Source organism: Mobula hypostoma, chromosome 24, assembly GCF_963921235.1.
Source record: "Mobula hypostoma chromosome 24, sMobHyp1.1, whole genome shotgun sequence".
Classification (NCBI taxonomy): Eukaryota; Metazoa; Chordata; class Chondrichthyes; order Myliobatiformes; family Myliobatidae; genus Mobula; species Mobula hypostoma.
Window position 1 is genome coordinate 38,599,451 of NC_086120.1, and position 12,936 is coordinate 38,612,386.

Sequence of the window (12,936 nt, forward strand, 5' to 3'; positions counted from 1 at the left end):
GTGACCAAATTCTGCTCCTGATTTCTTGTGTTCTTGACTTTCTAACAAGATTCTTGACCAGTGAATGGAAAGGCTACTTTTACTAGTATGACTTCCGTTGTAAGATTCTAGTATGATTTACTTTGTAAGTTTATGACCTGGCGATTTTTTACTGAAGTAAATAAACATTAAACAATATTGAAAGTACAAACTCATTAATTTAAAAGAAACCATGAAAGCAGCAAGGATATGCTTTACTATCACATCATATTAGGTATATTTGAAGTATGCTCACTATCGTCCTTCACTGCAGAAACCAAATTGTAAACAGTAATCGTCCATATGCAATATTAAATTGAATGCCTATAGACTCCCAGACAATAGATATGACCTGGCAACGGAGACCATTCAGTCTATTTTAGGCTCCTTTGAGCAATCCTGTCTCCAGCTCCTTCCCCTGATGCCACCTAGTCAGCGCATCCTGATACCTTGCCTATCATTGTGCGGGATTTCAACCAGGCCAGCTTGAAGAAGCCCCTGAGCAAACACCACCAACATACCACCTGTGGAACAAGAGGAGCCAACATACGTGACCACTTTTATACTGCCATCAAGAACGGTTACCGTGCTAGCTCACACCCACACGTTGGCAAGTCCAGATCATCTGGCTGTACTACTCGCAGCGTATCGGCAGAGACTAAAGGTCGCAGCACCAGTGGTGAGGACCAAGGAGGTATGGTCAAGAGCAGCGAAGGAACACTTACAGGGCTGCTTTGAGTCTGTGGACTGGACAATGTTCACATCTGAATGAATACACTACAAATGTCACCAACTCCATCAAGACCTGTGTGAATGAATGTGTACCTTCGAGAACATACTGGACACACCCAAACCAAAAGCCATGGATGAACCAGGAGATTCATAGTCTGCTAGATCTGTTGAAGACTGGTGATCCAGAACTATACAAAAGGTCCAGGTATGACCTAAAGAAGGCTATTTAAAGAGTGAGAAAAACAATTCTGATTGAAGTTAGGGACGGAATCAGATGCATTCGGCTCTGGCAGGGGTTGCAGGCCATTACTTCCTACAAGGTGAAATTTAACATCATGAACGGCTGTGATACCTCACTCCCAGATGAGCTCAATGCCTTCTATGCATACTTTGAAAGGGAGAATAAAACTAGACCTGCGTGAATCCCTGCAGCATCTGGTGACCCTGCGATCTCTGTCTCGGAGGCTGACGTCAGACCATCTTTCAAGAGGGTGCACCTCCATAAGGCACCAGGCCCTGATGGTGTACCTGGTAGGCACTGAAAACCTGTGCCAACTAACTGGGAGAGCATTCCAGGCCACCTTCAATCTCTCACTACTGTAGTCAGAGGTTCCCATCTGCTTCAAAAGGGACACAAGAGCAGAGTGAGCTTTCTCAATGATGATCACCCAGTTGCACTTGCATCTACTGTGATGAAGTGCTTTGAGAGGTTGATCGCGGCTAGGATCAACTCCTGCAATTTGCTTTTCGCCACAATAAGTCTACAGTGGATGCAATCTCACTGGCTCTCCACTCAGCCTTGGATCACGTGGATAACAGCAATACCCAAGTCAGGCTGCTGTTTATCGTCTACAGCTCAGCATTCAACACAATTATACCCTCAGTGCTAATCAACTAGCTCCAAAACCTGAACCGCTGTTCCTCCCTGCAAATGAATCCTTGACTTCCTCTTCGGGAGACTACAGTCAGTGCAGATTGGAAATAACATCTCTTCCTCGCTGGTAATCAACACTGGAGCACCTTAAGGATGCGTGATTAGCCCACTGCTCAACTCTCTCCACAGCTAGACACAGCTCAAACGATATCTGTAAATTTGGCAATGACACAACTATCGTTGGCAAAATTTCAGATGTGATGAGGAAGTGTGCAGGAGTGAGACAGATCAGTTGGTTGAGCAATGTTGGAACAACCTTGCACTCAACACTCAACGTCAGTAAGACCAAGTTGTGGACTTCAAGAAGGGTAAGTCGAGGAACACACACCTGTCCTCGTCAAGGGATCAGCAGTGGAAATGATGAGCAGTTTCAAGTACCTGGGTGTCAACATCTCTGAAGATCAATCCTGGGACCAACATATTGATGCACTTACAAAGAAGGCATGACTGTGGCGTGTTTCTTTGGAGTTTGAGGAGACTTGGTATGTCACCAAAGACTTTCACAAAATTCTGCAGAAGTACTATGGAAGATTCTAACTGGTTGCATCGCCATCTGGTATGGAGCTGTCGCAGTACAGGATCAGAAAAGGCTGCAGAAAGTTGTAAACTCTGCCAGCTCCATCGTGGGCACTAGCCTCCCTAGCAGTGAGAACAACTTCAAAAGGCAATGCTGCAAAAGGGCAACATTCCAAAGCATGATGGGGGTCCATAACAATGAATGTTGCCCTTTTGACCTAATTTGTACAATTACAATATGCAGTGGGTTCTAGATTACAGCTACTCTATGTAAAAATGTTTTCCCTCTCATTCCTCCTTGTGATTGTTGCCCAGAACTTCATCTATGTCTCCGTAGCACCCATCCTCCCAGCACTCCATCTTGTTAATGCAATAAACTTCAACCTTTCCTCTCTAAGCCCAGGTAAATCTTCTTTCAACAGTAAATTTCTTCCCAGCTGTCTTTGTCTTAAGAAAAACTATCCAATTTTCTCTCACCTTACCTAATATGTGAAATCCCTCTTCCATATATAAATATGGCATTGTTATAGGGCAAATATAGGCCCAGATATTCAACACTTCTTGTTTGACATTCATAGCTGACAGATAGAGAATAAAACAAAAAAAAATATTTAGTAGGTCGTGCAGCTCTAGTGTAAACAGATAATGTTTCAGGTCTGGAACCTTCAATAGAAAAGAGAAAGCGCTAAAAATAAATTTGTTTTCAGTAGCAGACCAGAGAAGGATGTGGTGGTTGAACAGATAGAACAAAGGGAAGATATCTGATAGCATGATACCAAAATGTTAATGGGAGCAGTTATAGTGGGTGGCAGGATGGAGATATATCTACAAAAGGAGGTGTAAGATGCTCCTTCCCTCCGCTAACCTGCAGGTCACCCTTTTGAACAAGGTATAACACCTGCTTAGCACCCCACCTCCTCCGATCACTGTCATGTGAAGCTATGGAAGTAGGTGATGGACAATCATATGAGCAGCTGGTACCAATCACTCAAGTTATGCGACCACTAACACCAGACAGACAATCTCTGAACAGTATTGATAATGGCTGGGGTCACCTGCCTTGTAAAGTCACTGCCCAGAAGAAGGCAATGGTAAATTACTTTGACAGATAAATCTGCCAAGAACAATCATGGTCAAAGACCACGATCGCACATGTCATATGACATGGCACATAATGATGATGATGCTGATAGTTGCTTGTTCTTTTAGTATGTTGTTAATAGTAGGGTTATGAGACATGGGGAGTAGGCAAGACTATACAAATGAAATAAGAAACATGGCCAAAAGTAATGACAAGCAGAAGTGGCCAGTTATGATCAAGGCAGAAAGAAAGAGTGAGTTACTCAAAGATGGAGGATCCAATATTAAATCTGAGATAGTGCAACATACCTGGATGGAAAATGAGGTGAGACTTCTCAAGATTGTAACAGATAGAGATCTATTTAAACCCTGTTGAAAATCATATCTCCAACACTGCAGCGCATAACCAATTTACTTATTGGGGTATAGCCTGGAATAGGCCCTTCTGGCCCTTTGAACTGTACCACCCAGAAACCCCCAATATAACCCTAGCTAATCACAGAACAACTTACAATGACAAATCAACCTGTTAACCATTACGCCTTTGGACTGCGGGAGGAAACTGAAGCACCTGGAGGAAACCCATGTGGTCACGGGGAGAACGTACAAAGCCCTTACAGACAGCGATGGGAATTGAACCCAGGTCGCTGGTACTGTAAAGCGTTATGCTAACCACTACACTATCGTGCCTCTCCATTTTCCATTCTATTGCCAATATGCTAAAAATACCACGCAAGAATAACAATAGACATTTGTTATTTTGTTGGACAAGTAATGACAGCTGTACTAAGCAATGAATTCCATGTTTAGAATTTCAAAAATCTAGGATTATTAGAAGTGGCCACAAAATGGCTATATTTTGTAAGATCACTAGCTCACGAATATCCTTGTCAAAAGGAAATCTACCATTCTAGCATCCTTACCCGCATGCAGCAGACTCGATGGGCCGATTGGCCTAATTCTGCTCCGATGTCTTAAGGTCTTATGTGACTCAGGAGCCACAATATCATGGCTGAACGGAACTGCAATTATCTAAGCATTCCTGCTGTTCAAGGGATTAGGGATGGGCAATAAATGCTGCTGTAGCCAATGACATCTACGTCCTGTGAAAGAATAAAAGTCTCTGCAAAATGTAGAATTTTTGCTCGATAATGGGAAACATGATCACCGTTTCTGTCATTTCTGGGCTGTTGCTCTGCCTAAATAATGTACCAAAGTTTTGTGGACTATTGACTGCAAAGGACAAGGAGATCGGCCGATCCCTGCCCACATTACTTATTTACTAAATTACCTAACAGCTGTTGGAATAATACCTCCTGCTCAACTTCACAGCCAACCTTGAAGTTCAGTGGAGTCTGATACCTGCCACTGATACTGGTAAGTGTGGTGAGTTTCATCAGTGATAAGAACAACAAAAGACTGAAATACAAAGAAAACCTATGGTGTAGATCATCTTTCATAACCCGACACACAATAAATCCCTACTTTATCCCGTGCTTCCATATCAGTGTTACTGCTCTGGGCTAGATCACAATACGCCAGACTCTCCCGGAGACATCTTAGCAAATTTTTTATGAACACTTGTTTGACCACACTAATTACCCAAATGAATTGGTTTGTCTTTATTTGTAAGCTGGGAGCCAGGGTGGATGGGAAGTTCGCTCCTTATGCTCATCGCAGTCATTGCCTTTCAGGCGAACTGCAACTGTACCAATGAACAAACCATTACTCACCTGTAGTTTACTAGATTACTAGATTACTAGATTCAACTTTATTGTCATTGTGCCGAGTACAGATACAAAGCCAATGAAATGCAGTTAGCATCTAACCAGAAATGCAAAGAATAGTGTTATTTACAAGATATATGCAAATAAAAAGTAAGTGCTACAGCACACAAATATAAAAGTACTGAGACAGTACAATATGGGTGCAATACTGCTTAGCGCTGTGATGTGAGGTTCAGCAGGGTCACAGCCTCAGGGAAGAAGCTCTTCCTGTTCCTGCTGGTACGGGAGCGGAGGCCCCTGTAGTGCCTACCAGATGGGAGGAGAGTAAAAAGTCCATGGTTAGGGTGAGATGCATCCTTGATAATGCTTTTCACCCTGCCCAGGCAGTGTTTATGGTAGATGTTCTCAATGGTGGGCAACTGGGTGCCGATAATCCACTGGGCAGTTTTCACCGCACGCTGGAGTGCTTTGCGGTCCGATACGGGACAATTGCCATACCACACTGAGATGCAGTTGGTGAGTATGCTCTCAATGGTACAGCGGTAAAAGCCTGTGAGTATCCTGGGACAGAGGTGAGCTTTCTTGATGCTCCGTAGGAAATAAAGGCGTTGTTGCACCTTTTTGATCAGGATGGAGGAGTTCAAGGTCCAGGTGAGGTCCTTGGAAATGTGGACACCAAGGAATTTGAAGATTGATGCACGCTCCACTACAGCTCCATTGATGTAGATGGGTATGTGAGTGTGGCTCCTAGCATGCCTGAAGTCCACAATCATCTCCTTGGTCTTCTGGGTGTTAAGGGCCAGGTTGCTGTCGGCACACCACACGGCAAGGTGCTGGACCTCATCCCTGTAGGCTGTCTCGTCATCCCCTCTGATCAGACCAACCACCATGGTGTTGTCTGCAAACTTGATTATGGAGTTAGAGCCATGTACAGGAACGCAGTCATAGATCAATATAAGGACAATATAAGGGGAAACTTCTTCACTCACAGGGTCATGAGAGTGTAGAACGAGCTGCCAGTGCAAATGGTGCATGAAAGCTCAATTTCAACATTCAAGAGAAGTTTGGATAGGTACGTGGATGGTAGGGGTATGGAAGTCTATAAGTCCCAGTGCAGGTTGATGGGAATAGGCAGTTTAAATGGTTTGGCATAGACTAGATGGGCCAAAAAGCCTGTTTTTGTGCTGTACTTATCCATGACGCTAATGTAAAGATCTTTTGAACAAATAGCACATTTGCAGCGCCCTTAACAAACCTTATACTCTGGTTCCAATAATTAGCAGTACTGGCTGGAAAAAGCCAAGCTCAGCAGGTCTGCCACCATTATGTGAGTATTTTCTAATCCACATGCTGAAGTTAGGAGCCCGAAGCATTCCATTTGTTGTTGACGTGCCAATTTCCCTTCTTCAATAATGATGATGGGATCCCAGCTCCCGAATAACAGTCACTTCAGGCACCGGGGATTATTTCCATTTCCCATAGAAACTCCTTTCTGATCGAGATGATTTCTGTGCCAAAAAGTATTCATTATTCTCTGGATTGTACGTTACACAAATATTTGTCTGTGGCACCCAAACACTAAGCTGTGGGAAATCCCAGAGCTTGACTATTAAACATCTGGAACATTTGGAACATTTTTGGTCCTCTGAGCTGGCTGATACTTAAATTATGTAACAGATCTACCGTTTTAACAATTATGGTTCTTTGAGCAACACACACACACACAAAATGCTGCAGGAATGCTGGCTGACCTGCTGTGTTCCTCTGTATGTGTTACTCTGGATTTGCACCGTCTGCAAAATCATTTGTGTTTCTTTGCTATATTTCTCAAACTCTGTATCTCCTAGTGACAGAAAAGGTGACCATTCAGCTCATGTTGGGTCCCAGATCAACTTCATCAATCCTGTTCCCACACATTTCACTATAAACTAGTTTCTCTCAAACGTCATTCAACTCAGCCTATTTTGTCTATCTGCCACAAATTTACGGGAGTCAGCCTGTGCGAGGAAACCAGAATACTCAGGGGAAACTCACATTGTCAGAGGGAGGACATGCAAACTCCACACAGACAGTACCAAAGAATTGAACACAAATTACTGGAACCGTAAGAAACAGTTGCATCGCCTCCCGCACTAATGTGACACCTGAGTGTGTCATTTCATTACAACAAGCAATAGTAACAATATGGTTAATTCAGATTCTTTTGATCAAAGTCAAAGACAGAGGAAATTTATTATCAAAGTACATGCATGGCACCATATACTACCTTCAGATTCATTTTCTAGCAGGCAATTACAGAAAAGTAAATAAATATATAGAATTTATGAAAAGGCATCCATAAATAGACTGTTAAATAACTAATATGCAAAAGAAGACAAATTGTGGAAATAAATAAATAAAGCTGAGAACATGAGTTGTTGAGTTTTTGAAAGTGAGTCGATAGGTTGTGGGATCAGCTGAGTTGTGGTGAGTGAAGTTACCCATGCTGGTTCAGGAGCCTGATGGTTGTAGGGTAATAACTATTCCTGAACCTGGTGGTGGGGGATCCAAGGTTCCTGAACCTCCTGCCCGAAGAACACTACTGTGAGAAGAGAGCATTGCCTAGATGGTGGCCATCCTTGAAAACGGATGCTGCTTTCTTGTGACAGCACCCCATGTAAACGTACTCAATGCTGGGGAGGGCTTTACTTGTGAAGAACTGGACAAGCCCAAGAGCTTCTAAGGAGAAACAGAACAAATAAGTGAGGGGGAAAGAAGTAGAACTTTGTACTTAAAGCTGAAATAAATAGGTTAGAAAGAGCACAAACCAGTTGTGACAACCTCCCTTTGTGAATACCAGTACAAGTTGGCCTGCTGTCATGAGGGTCTCTTAAGCCTATCATTCAGCTGCAAACTGCATCTCAACTTCTCAAGAGGGGGAGGAAGATGAAAGAGATCTGGATATCAATTTGCTTTCAGACAACGAACCATTGGCACAGCCCAGGTTAAGAGCATGGTCCGAAGAAGCTGCAGAGGGTTGCAAACTCAGCCAGCTCCATCATGGGCGCCAGCCTCCCCAGCGTCAAGGACACCTTCAAAAGGCGTTGCCTTCAAAATCCGGCATTCACCATTAAGAACCCATATCATGCAGAATACACCCTCTTCTCAATACTACCATCAGGGAGGAAATTCTGGAGCCTGTAGACATACACTCAACATTTTAGGAGCAGCTTATTCCCCTCTGCCATCAGATATCTGAACAGACAATAAGCCAACCCATGAACACTAAGTTTGCTCTCCTTTTGCACTGTTTATTTAATTATGTCTACCCTACTGTAATTTACAGGATGTTTTTATGTATTGCGCTGTACTGTTGCCACAAAACAACACATTTCACAACATACTGTATGTCAGAGATATTAAACCTGATTCTGATGAAGGGTGGGTAGATGCAGAGATATTGAGGCTTTTTTTCTAATACTATGAAAAAACAAATCAAAATTGAGGGGCTGCACTACAGAATAGCGCTAAAACACCGCCAGAGACCCGGGTTTGATTCTTCGCTGTCTATACGTTTGTACGTTCTCCCAGTGACTGCATAGGTTTCCTCTGGGAGCTCTGGTTTCCGAGCACATCCCAAAGACACATTGTGTTAATTTGTCACATGGGCCAATTAAGGGCCCGTTACTGTGCTATATCTCTAAACGAAGTGACTACCAAAATCCCAATGTCTCCTTTCTGTAACACATAAATGTCTCTCCCGGGCTGCGACTGAGATCTCTCTGCTTCCACACATGCATCCATCTATGACCTGACTGCAGGTATGGACAATAAATGGAGAAAGAGAACAAGTCACCTTTTGAAATCCTGGATTCCCCTGTCCGCGCATGGTTGCCGTGTGTGATGCCCTGTTGCTGCACGCCACGGACCGTTGCTGCAATCTGGCTTCAATTCCTGACCTCCAGCGCCGAATCAGAATCCGAATCTGAAACAGGTTTATTATCACTCACATATGTTGTTTTGCAACGGCGACACGTAAAATGCAATGTAAATTACCGTAAGAAAAACATTTAAAAATTAAATACTGTGAGTAGCGCAAAATGGGAGCAAGTATAGTGAAGTACTCTTTGTGGGCTCATTGTCAATCTGACAGCAGAAGGGAGGAAGCTGTCTGTAAAATGTTGAGCGTGTTTCTTTAGACTCCTGTACCTCCTCCCTGATAGTAGTAATGAGAAGGGGGTGTGGCCTGGGTGACAAATGCCGCCTTTTTGAGGTATCACCTTTTGAAGATGTCGTGACCACACACATTTCACAATTCTCCCTGTGTCTGGGTGGAATGGCCCCAATGCTCCACTTTCCTCCTGCATCCCAAAGGGGTGCTGGTTGGCAATATAATTGCCTAGTGCACATTACCCTTAGTGACTATAACTAGTAGGAGAACTAAAGAGGTTTTAATGGCTATGTATGAGAAAAATGGTCAGAGGAAAAATAATTGGAATGATGGGATGATGGAATTGCTCTGAAAATTGCATGGTCTGCCTCTCAGTCACAAGCAAATATGATCCCATTGGTGCCAGCTACTGCTTAACCACAAACTCTACTCACAGAAAGGGAAATCACTGGTGTTTTCCAGATGACAGAAAGTTAAAGAACATTAAACTTATCCTGATATTTTGTTTTCCCAAAGATCTCCATAAATCCCACCCCATCCCTCATGTACATTCGCATTCTCAAGCCGCTTCCTTAATTCCTTCCAAAAAGAATATGCTAATTCTGGTTTAAGACAGTTATTTACTTATTGAGATACAGCACGGAACAACCCTTTCCAGCTCTTCGCGCCAGTAAGTCAGTCTGAGGCCCTTCATCAGGACTACATTCCCTCCATAGATGCTGCCTGACTTTGTGGGTGTTGAGAGGTGGTGCTCACCTTCCACTGTTCACTCTGTGCTTGTGATGAATGGATTTGAGGTTTATTTATTCATTGTGATACAGCACAGAATGTCCTTTCTGGCCCTTCAAACCAATTTAATCCTAGTCTCACACATAAAAGTTGCTGGTGAACGCAGCAGGCCAGGCAGCATCTCTCGGAAGAGGTAGGGTCGACGTTTTGGGCCGAGACCCTTCATCAGGTGGGTAAAAGTTGCTGGTGAACACAGCAGGTCAGGCAGCATCTCCAGGAAGAGGTACAGTCGACGTCTCGGGCCGAGACCTGAGAGGGTCCTGGCGGAGGGTCTCGGCCCGAAACGTCGACTGTACCTCTTCCTAGAGATACTGCCTGGCCTGCTGCGTTCACCAGCAACTTTTATGTGTGTTGCTTGAAATTCCAGCTTCTGTAGATTTCCTCATGTTTGTGTTTTTAATCCTAGCCTAATCACAGGACAATTTACAATGATCAATTAAGCTTCCAACCGGTACGTCTTTTGACTATAAGGCAATAAATATCGAAATTACTTGTGAATTGGAATCCAAGCTTACTCCTTAGTAACCAATCAATAAAAATGACTTGCTTGCTCTAGTCATCCCAGTCTACCTGAACAGCCTGCACCAGGAGTAGTATATAGGGAAAGCTCATCAGGATTACATGGATAAGTACTTCCGGGTAGAACCAAACAGAAAAATTAATTCTCACTTTATGGGTAAATAAGAAAAGAAAACATTCCTAAACTGTTGATCTTTTTTTTTCTCTCTAGGAAGAGTACAACAACAATTGCAAGTTTAAGGAAAGGATAGAAGAAAATGGTTACAATACCTATGCCTCACTGAAGTGGAAGCACAAAGGACGACAAATGTTCATCTCATTGAATGGGAAAGGGTCCCCTCGGCGAGGACATAAAACAAGGAGAAAACATCTTTCAGCACACTTCCTCCCAATGATGGTTCCTTAAAGGTCAGCTTGTGCCCAGTAGCCCTGAAACTTATACCATTACCGAGTGTTGCTACTTGATGCTTCACAAGAAAGAAGTGCACATTTTCTTTCCTTTCTGTCATGCATCTCTTATACTGAGCTATTTTTTGTTTATTTCTGCGTTAAGCTTGTGGAGGCAACAGAGCATAGACTGTTGTAAATATAGGTTTTATTGGGACCACTTGCAGTGCCTCTTCATCAGTATAACCTTAGGACTTCTGTAGAGGAAAGAAAAACCCTTCAGTCACAATAGACAAAAGAAGTAATGCAGTAGGATTTAATGGAACAATTTGGTCTTTTAAAAAAGGCCTGAAAGAAGCTGATTTTTTTTTTGACTCAGAGTGTGCACAATGGGTGAACAGTGCTGTTCTGGTATCTGGGGTGGGATAACGGGAGAGGTTGAACTAAAGTCTTATTGAGCACCTATACCAAAGTTCTGAATTGTTTCAATGCACAGAAGACTATGCTCTAGTCAAAGAAGACAGCATTTGTAATTTGCACCAGCTTTAGAGAAACAATGTACTAACTTCTGCAAGTTCACGGACTGTGTACCGACTGCACTCCCGTTGTGGGAGATGGGACGTCCAAGCTGAACATATTGTGAGCTCTGAAGAGATGAATTTGTGACTCTTCCATTACGCACAGATACAAGGGCAATGCTTCCCTACAAAGCGACCGTTAGATAGGCTGATGATTTTGTAGGATATGGTCATATTTATGCAATTATAAATTGTGATGTTACTCCTAGGTTAAAGCGATGCTGGAACATTCCTGATGGTGGTTTTGCAGAACTACCAATATCATTTCCATACAGGTGAAGTTGGCTTTCATGTAACGTAACTCAATAAATCTCATTCTTTCCTAGAAAGCACATGCAAGAGATATTGTTTTCTGATGGATTTCTAAAGGTTTACAATGTGTTTATTAGAGTGTTGCAACTCTTTTATAACATAGTGAATAAAGTGGTATCTTATTAAATTTATCTTTGTAGTTTATCATATTGTCTGTACTCCTTGATTGAGTTTGAGCAAATTAATTCGTACCATAAAAATTATTTAAATGGCACTGGGAAAATGGCAAATACTGAACACAATTATAAGGACGGTTTTACTTCTGGTATTATTCTCTCAGCTGCCCGTTACACTGCTGGCATTTAGGACAGCAATGTAGGTCCTCCATCTCAGAGATTCCTACATTGTGTCAGTAGCTTCCCCTCAGTTTTCTCTACTGTCAGTCATGCGGTTCCTGGGTGGAGACTCGGAAACACCATCACACTCACACTTCATTGCTGTCTCTGTTTTACCAGTCAGGGTTGCTAGCCCTGAGCTGAACCCCCAAGTGTGGAAGACTGGTGAACCACTCTTAGCCTGTCCTCGACCCTTTGACCTGTTTGGCTTGGGTGACCCGACCAGGAGCGAAAGCATAAAGCCCTTTAGCTCTCCGGGTCTTTGAGGCAGGCAAGCCTCCAAACCACGACAAGATTGCGATCCGCTTGGAGGACTTCGGGTATGCTTACATAAAATAACCACATGCATCATGGTATTGCAGCAGTTAGTGCAATACTATTACAGCCTGGGGGGGGGGGGTCAGAGTTCAATTCCGGCGCCGTCCACGAAGAGTTTGCAGGTCCTCTCCGTGACCACGGGTTTTCCTTCGGGTGCTGCGGTCTCCTCCCACAGATGCACCAGTTAGCAGGTTAATTGGTCACTGTAAATTGCCCTGTGATTAAGGTAAGGTTAAATAGTTGAGTTGCTGAGCGGTGCGGCTCGGTGGGCGGGAAGGATCCGATCTGTGCCGTATCTCTAAGTAAATAAAAATAATAATAACAGGGCAGAAAAAGACCCTTCAGCCTATGATGTTGTACCGAAATAAGTAAATGAGTAATTAAATGCCTAACTAAATGAACCCCTCCGATCTACACAAAGTCCACATCCCTCCACTCACATACTAATCTAAGAGCCTCTTAAATGTCATAGTCATATTCACCTCCACTACCACCCCGTGCACTCTGGACAGGTAATTCCAATCCATTTCCCTACTCACCA

The 12,936-nt window shown here is 43.2% G+C and overlaps 1 protein-coding gene across 2 annotated transcripts in view; it reads left to right on the top strand.

Moving 5' to 3' along the window:
* Positions 1-11,849, top strand: part of fgf22 (fibroblast growth factor 22) — a 174,077-nt gene extending 162,228 nt beyond the window's left edge. For both annotated transcript variants that reach the window (XM_063032330.1, XM_063032331.1), the window contains exon 5: positions 10,677-11,849. In XM_063032330.1, coding sequence (XP_062888400.1) covers positions 10,677-10,871 — 195 coding nt within the window. In that variant the 3' untranslated portion in view covers positions 10,872-11,849. The remainder of the gene's footprint in view (positions 1-10,676) is intronic.
* The last annotated feature ends 1,087 nt before the right edge of the window (positions 11,850-12,936 follow it).